Source organism: Neodiprion lecontei, chromosome 7 (genome assembly GCF_021901455.1).
Source record: "Neodiprion lecontei isolate iyNeoLeco1 chromosome 7, iyNeoLeco1.1, whole genome shotgun sequence".
NCBI classification, from domain to species: domain Eukaryota; kingdom Metazoa; phylum Arthropoda; class Insecta; order Hymenoptera; family Diprionidae; genus Neodiprion; species Neodiprion lecontei.
Genome location: NC_060266.1, coordinates 15,400,851 through 15,419,023, shown reverse-complemented (window position 1 = coordinate 15,419,023; position 18,173 = coordinate 15,400,851). Strand labels below are relative to the sequence as shown.

Below are 18,173 nucleotides of genomic sequence, written 5' to 3'. Positions count from 1 at the left end.
CTGTCGTGTGGTAGCGGGTTCAGTATCAAGTTCGGGTCTTGCTCCACCCTAATACGCCACCGATCAACTTCAGTCTTAACGAGTTTTGTCAGTATGTCATGAGCGCCGCATATTTACACCAAATAATCATAAATCATGTCAATTATTAATATCACTTTAGAGACGAGGAAGCATAGCTTAAATATATTAGTTGAACTTGTAACGTGGCGTTTCAGACTCGCCCGTCACAAGGGCACACAACCGCTATTATTTTTAGTTTACGCGTCCTCAGCAGGGTACTCCAAACGAACTCGATACAAAATAGGCAATAACTACTTTTTAACTAATTCTTTTTTGTAAATTCTTTATTTCGCGCTTCGGCGCAAGCTAACAAGGTACTTGGACGACAACGATCCCGATCAACAAGGGACCACTCTCTACCGTTTCCAGCTCTCGACGACTTCGCCTACCGACGGTCTAATCAGACTACACTGGCTACCTTGGTGCACCTTGATATACACCTGGGGTAGCATCCACCCGAACCTTCCGTATCGCCTCGACTGCCGGTGAACAGGGAGATAAAAATCCTCCCGGCGGCCGAGGGCATCGTTCCTCGAAGAGGAACCAGCCGCCAACTCTATCGGATGCCGCACGGATGGCGTGAAGGGCAGACCGTAGCCTGCCATCCTCCGACTTACCGGCCTGGTGCCGGACCGACCCCAAACCACTACGTCCAGGGTGATAAAGCCATCATTCTGAGGATCGACGCTGCCTTCCTATCGGCAGGGACCAATTGTGTGGGTCGTGGTCCACGGTTTGGCCAACCGTCTGACTGCACGACCTCAGGTACAGGCAGCTAGCTACTGCCTGTACAAAAGCCGGTGGAGGTGAACAATGAGGCGTCACTCTCCACCCGGTAACTTTGGCCGAGAGGCACCCTATGTATGCCTCTGCCAAAGAAGTCCCCGATGATAGGCAGCCTGGACCGTAAATTGAAGCGGCTACAAAATCGTACGAGTTGGTGTCAACGACGAAATCGCGAGCAGCACATTACACCACATCTAGCGGTAATTTTTGGAAAACGTATGACCACGCAGTAACCAATATTCGCCACAGGGGGATGGCCTATTTGCGGTGGGGGTCAACCGACCAATCAAAGAAGAAGAAGAATCACCTCACGACAACCGCGAGATCGGCGAGCTGAACTACGACCTGCTATTCTACGCTTGACCTGCTGGGTGACAGCGTCGTTCTTTTGCATCCTTCCGATTATCCTCTCGATTTCATCTACCGATCCTTCTTCCTTTCATTCTACCATTATCGTATCTACCGTTTTTTTTTTATACTCTCGATTATTGTACTACCGTTCCCTTCTTCCTATAAATTCGCTTCCTTTCCTTTCTTTCTACTCTCGTTTTATTATTTCTAAGTTTAATTTAAATTAGAATCAGTTTGTGTGCCTGAGGTCAACCGTTAAGGTAAGGCTTTTGCCTTTGAATTGTACCGTTACGAAGTTGCTCATAATTTCTATTCTTTCTCATAGTACTTATCGACTTTGCGTGAATCATGGTCCACGGTTAAAGTTGCAGTAAGCCGCCGTGTGGCTGCATGATTTCGGTCATTAATATTATATTTATTGTTTCTTGGTTGCATCGTGTGGTGCCGTTTTGTGTGAATCATGGTCCACGACTTCCGTGTGGCTGCATGATTTCAGTAACTTATTATTTTCGTATCTGAGCGACCTCGTAACTGCCAAATAATTATTTCTTGTATTTGTAATTTTTCTAATTATTTGTGAATCTCTATTATCTTGCTTCTGTATTTTCTATCGTATTTTGAGCCCTATTGGCTTCATATTTGATTCCATACTCTTTTTGTAATAGTAGTGTGCTTTATATTTTTATTTCTGTTATTGCTTATTATATTTTTATTTATTTTTGTGCCTATTGTATCGTATATCGAGTTCCTTGGAGTACAAGCGAGCGTAGAATCACCCTTAGATATTACCGCATTTTTCTTTGTTACTATTGACCATTTTATATTATTTTTGCCTGTTATTTATTTTTCCGTATTTTGTTAGATTAAGTTCTGTGAATTATTCTTTTGTATTGCGGTGTATTTTCGTATATTTCTCTATTTTGTAAACTCTCCGAAATTCTCACTCTCATAACTTTATATTTTGGTATTCTCTCAAAAGTTATATTTAGGAGTTCATTATTTAATTCCTCAAGTACGTAATAATTCTAAATTGTCGAATCTACCGTTTCTGAACAATTCTATCGAAGGCTATCCAGTCGATCGTTTGCCGACTTGGTAAATTGTTACTGAATGTCAATTTCTCATACTGGATATAATTTATGGTAAATTTGTCGTATCGTCTACTGAACTATCGATACGTTGTTTTATACCGATCGCAGTAAAGTCCTCTCGTTCTAATTGACAGAATAATAATTTTCGTAGCGTCATTTGCAACTTGGGTAAGATCACGTCGCCCAGTGACGTGTAGTTTTAAGTCAAATCTTGCATTATATCGTCTCTCTCGACCTACGTCTATTTTTCTCTGCTAGCTACCGTCTCTCGTGTTAAAGCTACCGTTTACTGCTATTCTACCGATATTTTTGTGAACAACGATTATTTATTTTATTAACTACCGCTATCGATACCGCCTTATTTGCCTGTCTCACTCATGTAACCTTCTCGACAATATATGATCGATTAACCTGTTCATCTTCCCTTTTGCCTAGAGTTTATTCTTTGTTTTGTTATTTTCTTTAATTCTTGAATTACTGTTAGCTGCCTTGAATTCCGCCACTCTACCGGGATGTACGCGATCGTACCTGTGCCTAGCCAGCCATACAACGGGTTCTCTAGTTATCTCTTTTGTACGGTTTTGTGTTAGTTTTATTGATTTACATTATTGTTTGAAAATCGACGCTAACGCGTCTGGCGCCCAACGTAATTATTTTGTTATAGTTGATATTACGGATAAGTAGAGAATCGCGCCAAAGTGTCAACGGTAAGTCCTCATCCGAACGTAACAGAATTTAGCGTTACAAATCGGCGCTCAACGAGGGGCAGAAAAGACTTAGCGTTACAAACTAAATAAAATATTTCTTACAAAACAGTTCGTGGCATAACCGAGCGCAACGGCGTAGTTGACGGACAGCAACGTCAGCGTCTCCGTGGCTGCCAGATCCCGGGTGTAATCAACACCGGGATGAGGCGATCGCGAGATCACGTGCTTCAAGGATGACCGTCGCGAGGCGAGCCTTTGTTTCAAAATTGTAAAGTCAGCAAAAACCTCACTCGTGGCCCGACGTTCCAAGGGGTGTCCGACGAGCGAGCGAAGTCAGTCCCGTTAGAGACAGAGTAAAAACGACATGTACGGAACCCGGCTCCTTCAGAGCTGTTGTGTGAAGACTATCAAACTTAGAATCACCGACGATTAGAGCGGGAAACCCTCTAATTCTACAAGCGGTATTCCGAAGCATCTCGCGTCGCGGCGTCAGTCTTTGAAACTAGTAATAAGTGTTGAACCTCGAGCCACGAACTCAATCGAGCTGTGTAGTAATAAGAATAGTGATAATTGAGAGAGAGTGAGAATTCGGAGTAGAAACCACCAAAAGAGTGAGTGGATGTATGAACGAGAACAACTAGGTTAAGAACATTTATGTAAGCTTCCTCGTCTTAGATATTTCATCCGCTGCTTTCGCTTGCCTTTTTCAGATGCATTTGATTCATTAAAACTTGATCCCATAGTAAACATTCTATTACATTAATATCATTGAATCCTCCAAACCTATTCCCGGGAACGCCCTGTAGAGGACGATCACCATCCGACCCACCAAAAAAATAAGAATAAGCCTCTACGAATACCTAGAGGGTTGAGTCGTCGCGTGTGAGACCGCTCCGCGGATGACAAGTACTTCTGATTTAAAGCCACTAAAACGTTGAAGGTCAAACATGATGTTGCGAGCTACCGAGGAGTTTATAAAACGCGATGCAACATAGTGAAACGAGTTATCAAGCTTCTTAGATCGTGTCACATTTATCAATAATGGAGCAGGAGGATAACGCGGCGTAACATGTCTCTGCTCAGCATCAGCCCTTAGTTTGAAATTATCAAATAGATACGTAGGTTTTCTTGAAGAAATCACAGTGTAGGCTAGAGTAGCAATAATGCATAATTGTCTATCCTCAACAGTAAGCCAACCAAGGGACAAGCGATATGGCGTTATTGGAGTTTGCCAAGGGATATAACCCTAAAAAAATTTGTGACGATACTTCCTCGGCTTAAATTCCGTGATTCTCGCCACAATTTGTTAACATTCGAAAGAATCAAGATAAATGTGGATATTCGGATTGGGTGAGGAGGTCAAATAGAGTATTCGTAAAATTATGACGGAAGGTATCTGGTTTATGTTGCAATTACGGAATATATATATGTCAAGGATAATGAAATGAATAACGAGGAGGATTATCATCGCTTTCTTCTATTCGGTCTCCAGAGAAACTACGGCAAAGATCAATAACAGAATAAACATTGAACATTTTGGATCTTGTTATTAACGTTGAATTTTAAAAAGCTTTGTTCAATAAGTTAAGTTCCGTTTTATCTTGTGAAAAAATAAAAAGGTGGTTCAACATGCGTCCCACACGCAAAACACAAAGTTCACCAGTGTTATCTGGCCATTCTTCGACATCAGAAGTGTGATACCGAAGGGACGCGGAACCATCCATTTCAGAATTACCGTCCGAGACTCCTCAACGCAATTCTAATACTTCGGAAGATCGTTGGCAAATTTTGTTCGAGAATCAAAATAAAAATATGATGGAGTTAATTCGAAAAATGCGAAGTCCAACTGCTGATTCTCATCATGAAGTTACTTTTCCGCTATTCAATCCGGATGAGCAAAATATCAATGCACAAGCTTGGTGCTCGACAGCTAGCTTGTGTATGCAAGAACAGGAACTTCAAGGGAGCAAGTTAGTAAATGCGTTGAGTAAAGCTATGAAAGGATCAGCTGCATCTTGGTTTCCTCAAATCAGATTTAACGGAATGACTTGGGAACAATTTAAAAACATTTTTCTCGCGCGATATGAAATTATTGAAACTCCCGCGGCGACGTTACTTTCGTTATATTCCGGACAGCCAAATGGAGATGAAAATATCGCTGCATATTCAAGTCGAGTTTTAAGTGTTCTTATTCCACGACTACAACTGATGAATTCCGAAGAAATTGCTGTTTCGATTGTTCTTTCTCATGTGGCTCAGTTGGATCCACGTTTAAAACGTTTGGCTCTTACTACGGAAATAAGTTCTCGAACGAAGTTACAACAAGAACTTATGGCAGTTGATTACCGAAAAAGAGCTTTTCCTTTTTTTCAAGCCAGAAAGGGCTCATCGTTCGATTCCAAACGACTGAGAACTTATGTATCTTCATTAAAATGTTTTCACTGTGGAAAATTTGGACACAAAATATCGGAGTATCGAAGTCGTTCATTGAGCACTATCCCGGACAATTTTGGAAATCTTTCAAAGAAAATACCCTCCACCGCTGTGAAATCTTCTGTGACGTGCTTCAAATGTGGAATAGTTGGACATGTTTCTACAAGCTGCAAGAAGTCTTCTGGATCTGGACAAAATACCCTTGCTCAAGGTCAAATGGAGCGTCGTGTTAATTCGTGTTCTATTCAACCGACTTTTGGCGAAGTTACTACATTCCGGTGAGAAGTTTTCATTTTGTTTTGATTCCGGTGCTGAATGCTCTCTGATTAAAGAAAGCATTGCTAAAAAATTTTCAGGAAAACGTCAGAACTTTGTAGTCATTCTTTCCGGTATCGGTCCTTCCAGTATTCAAAGTGTCATCCAAATCTTGGCGCAAGTGACTATAAATGATCATTGCCTGGAAATTTTATTTCATGTGATTCATGATGATTTTCTTAGTACTGAAATTCTTGTTGGAAGAGAAATATTATCTCTTGGTTACTCAATAGAAATGACAGTTGACAGTTTAGTTCTAAAAAGAATTCCGAGGGTTAATGTTTCTGAAGTAGACTATCATTCATTTAATTTTGACGAAATAAAAACAGACGTTTCTGAACTTGACAAACGTCTCTTGGTTGATGTTTTAAACAAATTTCGTTCAACTTTCGTCATAGGAACACCTAAATCTAGAGTAATGACCGGACAACTTGAAATTCGTTTGCTAGATCCTAACCGAACCGTGCAAAGACGACCTTATCGTCTTTCGACTGTTGAACGTCAAATAGTGCGAGATAAAATCAAGGAATTACAAGAGGAGAATGTCATCAGACCTAGTTGTTCTCCTTTTGCTAGTCCCATTATTTTAGTTAAAAAAAAGATGGTTCTGATCGAATGTGTGTTGATTATCGGGAGCTTAACAATCATACGGTGGCTGATAAATATCCGTTACCGTTTATTGCTGATCAGATAGATAGACTAGGAGGTGCTCATTATTTTACATCTCTTGATATGGCTAGCGGTTTCCACCAAATTCCTATTCACCCAGATTCTATTGAACGGACTGCTTTTGTTACTCCTGACGGGCAGTACGAATATTTAGCAATGCCTTTTGGTTTGAAAAATGCACCTTCTGTTTTTCAGCGAGCAATTAACAAAGCTTTGGGAGATCTAGTGAATACGTCTATTATTTGTTATATGGATGATGTTCTCATCCCGTCAGAAACAATTATTGAGGGTATTCGAAAATTAGAAGTTGTTTTAGCGGCTTTGACTGAAGCTGGATTTTCAGTCAATCTAAAGAAATGTTCATTTTTGAAAACGAAAATAGAATTTCTTGGTTATCAAGTTTCGGCAGGAGAAATTCGACCAAATCCTCGCAAGGTTATCGCGTTGACTGCACTCCCGCCTCCTCAAACTGTTACTCAACTTAGACAATTTATTGGACTTGCCTCGTATTTTCGGCAATTTATAAAAGGGTTTTCTAAACTTGTTTGTCCTTTGTATAAACTTACTAATGGAAAGGGTAGGATTGATTGGAAACCTGAATTTGAGGAAATTCGAACAAAAATTGTTTCTCACCTGACGAGTTCTCCTCTTTTAATGATTTTTGATCCAAATTTTACTATAGAATTACATACAGATGCTAGCTCAGTTGGTTACGGTGCAATTTTCATCCAAAAAGTTGGTGGAAAGGCCCATGTTGTAGCTTATTTTAGCAAAAGAACTACAGAAATAGAGTCGCGATATCATTCGTATGAATTGGAAACACTTGCTGTTGTGAATGCTATTAGGAATTTTCGGCATTATTTACATGGTAGAAAATTTACAGTAGTTACAGATTGTAATTCTCTCAAGGCATCTCGTGCAAAACTTGACTTATCCCCAAGAGTTTATAGATGGTGGGCATTTTTACAGTCATTCGACTTTGATATTGTTTATCGAGAAGGAAAAAATCTATCACATGCAGATTTCTTTTCTCGAAATCCTTTACCTGAGAATGACAAACTGAATGTTGAAACTGTTGAGCAAAAACGTATAAATTTTTCAAAAATTTCTCACGGTTGGTTACAAGCGGAGCAGCAGAAGGATGCCGAAATTCGTGATCTTATTTCTAAATTAGAAAACGATGAGCTTGACTCAAATGTTTCTAACACATACGAACTTAAATCTGGAATTTTGTTCAGAAAAATACAGCGAAATAATGACACTCGTATTTTACCAATAATCCCTAAAGCTTTTCAGTGGTCTATAATAAATCATGTTCATGAATCGATTATTCATTTGGGATGGCATAAAACTTTAGAGAAGGCTTACCAACATTATTGGTTTTCTAATATGTCCAAATATGTCCGAAAATTTGTCGAAAATTGCATTACTTGCCGAATTTCCAAATCTACTTCTGGTAAAATTCAAGCTGAATTACATCCAATCCCAAAGAGTATTCCTTGGCATACTCTTCATATTGATGTTACTGGAAAGCTTAGTGGCAAAAGTAATATTAAAGAATATGTTTTTGTGTTTATTGATGCCTTTACTAAGTTTGTTTTTCTTTACCATACTCTTTCTATTGATGCTGTAAGTGCTATAAAAGCTTTAAAATCAATCGTCACATTATTTGGAGCACCGGTTCGTGTGATTGCTGATCAGGGGAGATGTTTTGCAAATAAAAATTTTCGTGATTTTTGTGCTTCCCATTGCATTAATCTTCATTTGATTGCTACTGGTACTAGTCGAGGCAATGGTCAAGTCGAACGTGTTATGAGTACACTTAAAAATATGCTCACTTCTGTTGAGGTTGATAATAATAGATCTTGGCAGGATTCTCTTGGAGATATTCAACTGGCACTGAATTGTTCCGTCAGTAGTGCGACTAAAGCTACTCCTCTGGAATTGATGATTGGTCGCGTAGCCAGACCGTTGAATCTGTTACCGATTACTGATTGTGAAAAAGAAATTGACTCATCGCAAATCAGAGAGCGAGCAGCCAATATGATTGAGATTCACTCGCAAATTGAAAAATCGCGATTTGATGCCCGAAAGGCAAAATTTTAAAAATTTTCTGTTGGGGATTATGTTTTGATTGAAAATCACGAAAGAAATCAAACAAAATTGAATTCAAAATTTAAAGGGCCATTTCGTGTTATTGAAGTGTTAGACGGAGTTCGGTACATTTTAAAATCTCTAAATTGTAATCGAACGTATAAATACGCTCATGACCGTCTTCGAGCAATGCCTGACTGTTCTGTACCTTCAGAATTGGATACTGATTTTGATAAATCTTCTGAAGAGTCATTGAGTATTCAAGGTATTAAATTACAAATATAATGTGTTATTATGAAGAAGACGATTTATCTTGACCTTGGAGATTTGTTGATTACTGTTATTCTTGGATATGAAGGTCACAACTCAAAACACTTTTTATCGTGTTAACGTTTCGGCCCTGGTGGGGGCCCTCCTCAGAACAATTTTATTTCAATATCTGTCACGAACAAAAATCAAATAATGTACAAATAGGTTTTGACAAAATAAGACATATTGGTGTAAATAATATGCAAGGATGTTGAAGCAAGTATAAAAGAGGAATTACCTCGTATGAGATGACACTTCCAATTACATAAATGCGTGTTGGTAATTGATGAATAAATAGAACAAAAAAACAATAAAGACAAAAACCGAAACACACTGCGTTCGCGACGCGTAACTCCCACGAATTCATATTTATTGTTGGTTTGTTAAAATGAAATAAAATAAAACACACAGCCGTTATGGTTGAGTCCAGAGCACATGAGCACAAGTGGAACATCTAGTGTGTAGTGGGAGGGGGACGATCACGATAGTTATCAGAGTAACGCAGAGTCAACGGGTTAAAAGGAAACGAAAAAATTTTTTTTGTGTTAAGGAGGTAAAATCGAGAGCAAGCTCAGTCGGTAATGGACAGTTACAATGGTCTTATCACAGAGGTGTAAATATTACTTAGATGTTCTATGTCTTGTTTACGGTTGACAGAATTAGGATGTGCTACAATATTGCACATTTCTAACAGAAGCCTATTGTAATACAAAGGTTCTACGTCAATAATGCTGGCTTGAGAATAATTAAAAGAGTGGTCGAAATCGATGGCATGTCTCGTCAATGCAGTATAATTATCGTCATGTTCGTGGATATTGCGTTTATGTTCAGTTATCCTAGTGTGTAGTTGTCTACCAGTTTGGCCTATGTAAGCCATGTTGCAATGGTTGCAAGGTATTTTGTAAACTACACCCGAGCGCATACCCAGGGGTAAGGGGTCTTTACCCGAATCAAACATCGAGGATATATCATGTGCACATTTGCCCACAAATTGAATTTTGTACTTGGAGAATGTTCTGTTGAGTGACTCAAACAACCCCGCAACATATGGGATGGCAATATAGCTTTTTTGATTGGTTTGTGTAGTAGTTGTATCGAAATTGTTGTTAGAGTTGGTAGATGACAAGATGGAATCATATTTAAACTTTATATGTTTGTTGAGCAGGCGAGGTGGATAGTCATTTTTACATAGTACCTGCTGAATCAAGGACAAATTTTTTTTGTGAAATTCCATACTTGAGAGTCGGATCGCTCTGTCAACTAAGCAATTTATCGTTCCAATTTTGTATGATCTGGGATGGTGAGAATGGTAATTTAAATACCTTTGTGACCAAGTAGCCTTATGAAACCAATCAGTTTTAATGAGCTGATTGTCATTAATAATCAGGACATCTAAAAAGCTAATTTGGTGATTAGACTCTAATTCAGATGTAAATTGTAGTCTCGGATGGAAACTGTTGAAAACTGAAAGCATTTCTGCGACTTTATGCGACGGGACAGCTGTAATTATGTCGTCTACATATCTGAAAAAGAATGAAGGCTTGAAGTCAAGTTTATTAAGACAGTATTGTTCAAGGTCATCCAAAACCAAATCAGACAAAATTGGAGAGAGCGGTGAGCCGATCGGTAAACCATACGTTTGAGCATATATGTTGTGGTTAAATTTAAATATGGTAGCCTTAAAACATATTTGCAATGCTTTTAAGAGTTCGTTAAGTGGGATCGGAATTTTGTCCACCAGCTGATGCCAGCGCTGTTTGACAGCGTTGATAGCAAGATCTTGTGGTACATTAGTGAATAAGGATACAACATCCAGCGAAACTAAAATATGATCAGCTGGAAGACGAAGGTCCCTAATCGCATTCACCACAGCAAAACTATCTTTTATCCGTGACAAGGGAGGTATGATGTTGTTACCTATACATTTACCATGAACATGAGGATAATTATACTGCATTGACGAGACATGCCATCGATTTCGACCACTCTTTTAATTATTCTCAAGCCAGCATTATTGACGTAGAACCTTTGTATTACAATAGGCTTCTGTTAGAAATGTGCAATATTGTAGCACATCCTAATTCTGTCAACCGTAAACAAGACATAGAACATCTAAGTAATATTTACACCTCTGTGATACGACCATTGTAATTGTCCATTACCGACTGAGCTTGCTCTCGATTTTACCTCCTTAACACAAAAAAAATTTTTTCGTTTCCTTTTAACCCGTTGACTCTGCGTTACTCTGATAACTATCGTGATCGTCCCCCTCCCACTACACACTAGATGTTCCACTTGTGCTCATGTGCTCTGGACTCAACCATAACGGCTGTGTGTTTTATTTTATTTCATTTTAACAAACCAACAATAAATATGAATTCGTGGGAGTTACGCGTCGCGAACGCAGTGTGTTTCGGTTTTTGTCTTTATTGTTTTTTTGTTCTATTTATTCATCAATTACCAACACGCATTTATGTAATTGGAAATGTCATCTCATACGAGGTAATTCCTCTTTTATACTTGCTTCAACATCCTTGCATATTATTTACACCAATATGTCTTATTTTTTCAAAACCTATTTGTACATTATTTGATTTTTGTTCGTGACAGATATTTAAATAAAATTGTTCTGAGGAGGGCCCCACCAGGGCCGAAACGTTAACACGATAAAAAGTGTTTTGAGTTGTGACCTTCATATCCAAGAATAACAGTAATCAATAATGTGTTATTTTTGGATTAATAACCTGTGACATCCTTGTTGGCGCACCTGTTATAAGAAATTCATCAGAATATTGGAGTAGGAAATGATTGTCATTCCCTTTGGTTTGATCTTGATCCTAGTGCACACATTCATTACGCTTATTAGTTGTAAGTCAAAAAAAAAAACCTTACTCATTTCGGTGAGCGGAGATGGCGCAATGTAACGGCTAATGGTGTGGTGCTGTCGCATGAGGCGACTGTGTGTGGAAATGTTCATGTATGGACGGCTTGACGTTGTCATACGGTCACATATGTGAAGCCCAATTGATAATTGGCAATGTGTGTGGAAATTACATGTTTGGATAAAAATATAAGTCTCATGAGAGGAATGCAAGTCTTTTGAGAAGATTGTAGTTCTTGCTCTTGTGTAAAGAAGATGATTTCTATGAAATGGGGTGTTGTCAACGATTTGTCACCGGACTTGTTATTTAGTGCGGAATTTGTTAAAACTTATGGATTTGTTAAAGCACATCGTCTCTGATTTTTGGAATGGTAATATGATCAGGTTGACCGAACGGTCTAAATATCTTTTAATTTTTGTATTACAGCACACGAGGACGTGTGATTGTCAGGATTAGCCGTGTCAAGGATAATGAAATGAATAACGAGGAGGATTATCACCGCTTTCTTCTATTCGGTCTCCAGAGAAACTACGGCAAAGATCAATAACAGAATAAACGTTGAACATTTTGGATCTTGTTATTAACGTTGAATTTTAAAAAGCTTTGTTCAATAAGTTAAGTTCCAGCATGCATCCCACACGCAAAACACAAAGTTCGCGAGTGTTATCTGGCCATTCTTCGACATATATATATATCTCTTTTGGAGTGCAACACGCACTGTGGGAGCTTAGAATGGCTCGAGATACAAAAAGAACAAGCATTCGCACCTCATTCATTCAAACACGAAAAAAATAAAAATGTCCCTGCATGGAGGTTACGTTCTAGAGATGACTGAGAAACTGGTAATTGATTTTGCTCGGATTCACTATCAAGAAACTAAAAATGAAAATCATGTGACATAGAAAGAAATTTTTAGTAAATCTATCAAATGCTATTCAAGCTTCGCAGAAACATCGAATGTGGCACAGTACACCTACGATTCGATGTCGGGTTCACTCAGCTCGCAGTCCTTTTGTCGATTGTGGGTGGCTCAGCGACTCCGGAGACGATTTCCTGGATCTTGGCGGCGGGTCCCCGGCAATGAGTCGCCGCTGAATTTCACCGGGATCCAACTCCTGGTTTTGAATGGTCCACAGGCTCCGAGATGAAGTTGGTGAAGTCGATGATTCGTCACAATCAACGAAGTTTTTTGAACGAAACGGATTTTTGTCCGAGTTATGTGAAATTGGAAATTGAATCTGAGTTAGTATGTGAGTGTCCGAGACAACCTCACGTCGTGACGTCCTCCAGCAGAGAGAGAGATTCGTCCGTCGTTTGCCGGAACGTCTGGTCAAGATCGTTCCACAAATACTGTTTACTTTTGTCTTTGTGATTTACGTATTCCTTTGCTAGGGCGCGTATTTTTGAATATATCTATATATGGACCCACGTATCGTTACAAATTGAATACAGGTATTCATGAGACGATGAAGCTTTAAGTTTTGTGCTTGTGTTAAATCATTGTATACCGCTGCTGCATAGTCAAAGTGAGGAAAAATAAGAGATTCTACAAGGCGTTTTCTAAGAGATCGTGTAAGTGCATGCCTATGAAATCGCAGGGAATAAAGTGCCCCGTGAACACGATTAGAAATCTGACTAATATGCTTGTCCCAGTTTGAGGTTGAGGAGAGTTGAACTCCGAGATCAGTTACATGACTAGAGTAGTCTCAAGCGACATTATTAATTACAACTCTTGGAAGTGCGGAAAAATCAATACTGGAGATGTAAGCTTGACTACCTAAAATAATTAGCTTGGTTTCATCAGGATTCAGTCTAATCAAGTTCCATTGTGCCCACTCAAAAACACGAAACGCATCCTCAGAAAGCCTGAGTATATGTTCATGTAATTTACTGGGCGGGCAGTGTAGATAGATACGAGTATCATCTGCGTATATTCCATGTAGGGAATAAGTCAAAACTTGTGGAAGATCGTTGATAAAGATCGCAAATAACAATGGCCCAAGTACACTTCCCTGAGGAACGCCTGCAAAAGTTTCAACAGGGTCAGAATAGGTACCATTCTCATTTTTAACTACTTGAGTTCTGCCCGATAAATAATCAGCAAGCCATCTGATGACGCGATCAGAGCAGTTTAATGCACGTAATTTTCGTAAGAGTAGTTTGTGAGAAACAGTATCAAAGGCTTTTGAGAAATCAAATAATATCAATGGTGTGAGCTCACCCTGTTCAATACCCATTCTGACTGCTTCTATGAATCCTAGTAGAGCAGTTTGAGTTGAATATCCCGGTCTATAGCCAGATTGATGAGGATCTAAGAGATTATGAGTATTAAGATATTCAAGTAGTTGCTCATGTATCACACGTTCAAATGATTTGGAGAATTCAGAAAGAATAGCGATAGGACGCTGTTCGCTATTTGATAGCTCGTAGTTCGATCGAACCGCGTGGAAGATATGGGTCGCTGAAGTCAAAGATGAGTTTTGTGGTGTTGAGTTTAATTTTACATATTATTTATTTATTTTATTTACATATATACAGTTAAAGTAAAGGTTGCCAAGTGATACTAGGAATGGTTTTTGTCTTGAAAAAATGCGGTGGAGGCTGCAGTGAGGATGTCGGCCGTCGAGGGGGTTCAGTCACAGTCCTGGGTGGCGGAGTGTACCGGCTCTCTGGAGAGCTGGGTGGCGTTGGGGGACGGCGGTTCTCAGCCGTCTTTACAGGAGACTCCCACTCACTATCGGTTGTCTGGGTGGCAGTCGACACAAACGAGCGCTGCGGCTCGGGAAATGGGGAGACTGGAGCTGGGATGCGTCGGTGGTAGCTTGGAGAAGTCAGTCGGGCTCTCCGGACTTCCCACAAGGAAAGCAACACGGCTGGAGGTCTGGTCAGAGGTCGTGATGGGATGTCGATCGGATGCAGTATCCAAGGGACTGGCGGGTTTGATGCTGATGTCTTTGTCAGTGGGCTGGCCGAAGCCAGATAAAAAGGATCCGTCATGCAAATGTTCTGCAGTCCGGTCTGTCGTAGCGTCAGTCAACCGTCGTAGCGTCAGTCAAACGTTGTAGCGTCAGTCAAAGTCGGCGTAGCGTTGATGAGCAGGTACGGCGTGGCGTTGAAGCGTCAGCGTCGGTATGGTTTGTCAGGACGAGGTGAACCCGAAGTGTCCTGCCGATCGGTCTGATCGGCCGTCTCTTGTTGCAGCCTCGGTTGGTTTTTGGCAGCGGGAGACCACGTTGGTTGATTACGCAACGCGCTCGGCTGCGTGGGTGGCGTGAGCGGCGCGCGTGACGTCACACTTTCTTCTGGGTCGCGTGATTGGAAAGTGTGCAAGGCTGGTTGCCTCGCGTGGGATGGAAGGCGCGCGACCAACGAGTTGCGTTCACAATGTTGTTGTGAACAGACGCGTATCTGAAGGTGTAGCAGGCAGATTTACTTTTGACAGAGGTGTGATTGAGGTCAATTTCCAACAACTAGGAAAAGTTCCTTGTTCAACGGATCTATTAAAAATCTCAATCAAATACGGACGAAGGACTGGGTATACTCGTACAGTTTTAAGCATTTCTGTTGATACTAAATCGGAGCCAGTACAATTCTTTTGAGCCTTTAATAATGCTCGATCAATATCTTCACCTGTTATAGGTTTAAACTCAAAAAGACTCGGAAGACTACTCCTAAGTGGATAAGAGTTGATATCGAGAATTTCATTCGCCAGAAGAGGTTGTGATGCACGAGAGACAGCAGCAAAGTGTTGATTTAAAACATGTGGGGAGAAGTACTTAAGTGGAGAAGGAGTTTTTGGTGTTGTCAAATTCATGCTTCTAAGTATGTTCCAAGTAGATTTCGAGTCCGGAGATGAGTTGAGTAAAGTCGTGCTATAATCATTTTTAGCAACATCTATATTGTTTCTAACTCTAGCTCGCAATACAGTAAACAATTTTCGATCAGTGGGACGACCGTATAGGTGTGCTCTACGATAGGCAGCACTCTTTTTCCGCATCAGTGCGCGAATGTCGGCCGAAATCCATGGCTTGTTTTGCGCACGAATTGTAACAGTTCTCTTCGGTGCGTGAACATCGAAAGTAGAGAGTACGTTATTGATGAGAATTGTAGTTATACAGGACAAACTAGAGGATTGTGTCGGAGAGTGAAGCAATCCATCAATATTATTATTACGATAATCATGACTCAAATTTTGATTATGACTAGGCTCAGCCGATAAATCCAGTACCAGCCGCGAATGAAGTTCATCATAAAGGGAGTTGAGATTCAAATTTTTCAAGTTACCATGAGTGACTACTTTCGGTTCTATTTCCAATGCTGGAAAATCATACTCAATTGAGATGAGGTCATGACCACCTGCAAAAGGAGCATCACTTTTCGAATAGGAACGAACCAAATCTAGGTTCGGAACAATAAATAAACCTAACCAGGTATGAGTTTGAGTACCATATGGAGTTGATGATGAGTAGGTTCAGCCGGGACAGGCACTAAATTATGTTCAAGAAGATAATTACGAAGAAAGTTTGAGTCCGGATGACTCCTGTGCATGGGTAAATTAAAGTCACCCGCGATAATAAGATCAGTATAATTCGCAGATAATCGTGTAATTATGTCAAACACGTCATATGGGTAGATTCCATGGGGTCGACGATAAACAACCGCTAGTGAAATACTAGTTGAACTATGTCTAACCTCTACAATTTAGACGGACGACTTAACTTGACTGTTTTAAAAAATGCGTGATGCGCGCTCTCCTCCTCATCTACGCGAGATTTGGCATCCCTGCGGAGACGAATCGTTCGAACGCGGCTCGCACGGAGATCGCAATGACACGGGCACAAAACGACGCTCAGGCACTGAACACCCTCCCCCCGTTGGGAGTGCTAACGAACAAAATTATGCAAGCAGTAGTACATGTCATTAACCTTATTATAACTGATTCTTTTACAGCGATTACCTTAAGTCTAAACTTGATATTTTATGCATAAAGAGTAAATAATTAATTGGAATATGACTTTGCAGAAACTTGAAGACTTGGCTTACATCTACATAGTATAACGACTGAATCTTGCGTAAGTATGAATCGAAAACTCGAATTTGAAAAATTAGAAAGAATTGATTGTAAATTTCAACTGAGAAGAGTTCGAAAATTATCGTTTTCGTTGAATTCTCCCGATAATCTCAAGCGCTTATGGGCAAAGCGCAAATCGATCTCGTGTTGCGTTTGTAGAGTCCTCGAGTCGTTTTTACGGTGACCACCCTGACTACGCCATCGTCTCCAGGATGTAGTTCCACCACTCGACCCAGTCGCCACTGCATACATGGTTGGTTCTTGTCGATCAATAGGACTACCGTGTCCAGCGCGATATTTTCGGTCGGATTTATCCATTTCTGTCTCTTTTGTAACTCGCTCAAATATTCGAGTTGCCAACGGCGCCAGAATTCTTGTCGTGTCTTAGTGATCAGTTGCCACGAGGTTGTCTGGAACAAGCGAAAGATCATTTTCCGGCAGCATTGTGAGCGGTCTTCCAACAAGAAAGTGCGCGGGGGTTGAAGCAATTGGATCGTTTGGATCTGTGGAAATAGGGCACAATGGGCGCAAATTGAGAATGCCCTCAATCTCGATTGCCAGAGTAGTCAATTCTTCGTACGTAAACAAAAGATCGCACATGACGTGTTTAAGATGGTGTTTACACGATTTTACAGCCGCCTCCCAGATACCCCCGAAATGAGGTGAGAGGGGCGGATTAAAATGCCACTCAATTTTTCTGGTCGACGTAAATTCGTATAGTTGAGAACGGAAGTCTTCGGACTCTCTGACAGCGTAAAATTCACGAAGTTGACTGTTCGCGCCGACGAAATTCGTCCCATTGTCCGAATAGATATGGCCCGGAATGCCCCGACGACTGACGAATCGTCGTAAAGCCGCTATGAACGCGTCTGTTGACAGATCGCTTGCGATCTCGATATGAATAGCTTTAGTCGACATGCAAATAAATACGCAGCCGTAGACTTTAATGCTGCTCCGATTCCATTGTTTCTTTTCTTTTGCGAGTATCGGACCGAAATAATCTACTCCCGTGTGGTAGAACGGCGGTGCATTGTCTACTCTAGATTTTGGCAAGTCGGCCATCTTGTACGTCTCTGGTTTAGCCCGAAACCGGATGCATCGCACGCAACGTCGCACGACTTTACGTATTTGATTTCTGCCGTCTAGTATCCAGAATCTTTGCCGGATACTATATAATGTCGATTGGATCCCAGTGTGAAAGAATTTTTCGTGCATGTGACGAATCAAAAGGTCGGTTACGTGATGTCGCGACGGAACAAGGATCGGATTTCTTTGATCGAGCGAGATATTGGCCTTATTTATACGACCACCAACGCGAATCAAGCCTCTCTCGTCGACTCGCGGATTCAGAGATCCGAGTTTTGCGCATTTCACCCTTTCTTCGGATAAAAGACAATCGATTTCG

At 40.5% G+C, this 18,173-nt stretch overlaps 1 protein-coding gene across 1 annotated transcript; it reads right to left on the bottom strand.

Moving 5' to 3' along the window:
* Positions 1-17,152: 17,152 nt before the first annotated feature.
* On the bottom strand, positions 17,153-17,830 carry LOC124295568. Its single transcript, XM_046745993.1, has one exon. It carries the CDS (start codon positions 17,828-17,830, stop codon positions 17,153-17,155), a length of 678 nt encoding a protein of 225 aa, XP_046601949.1.
* Between the last annotated feature and the right edge of the window lie 343 nt (positions 17,831-18,173).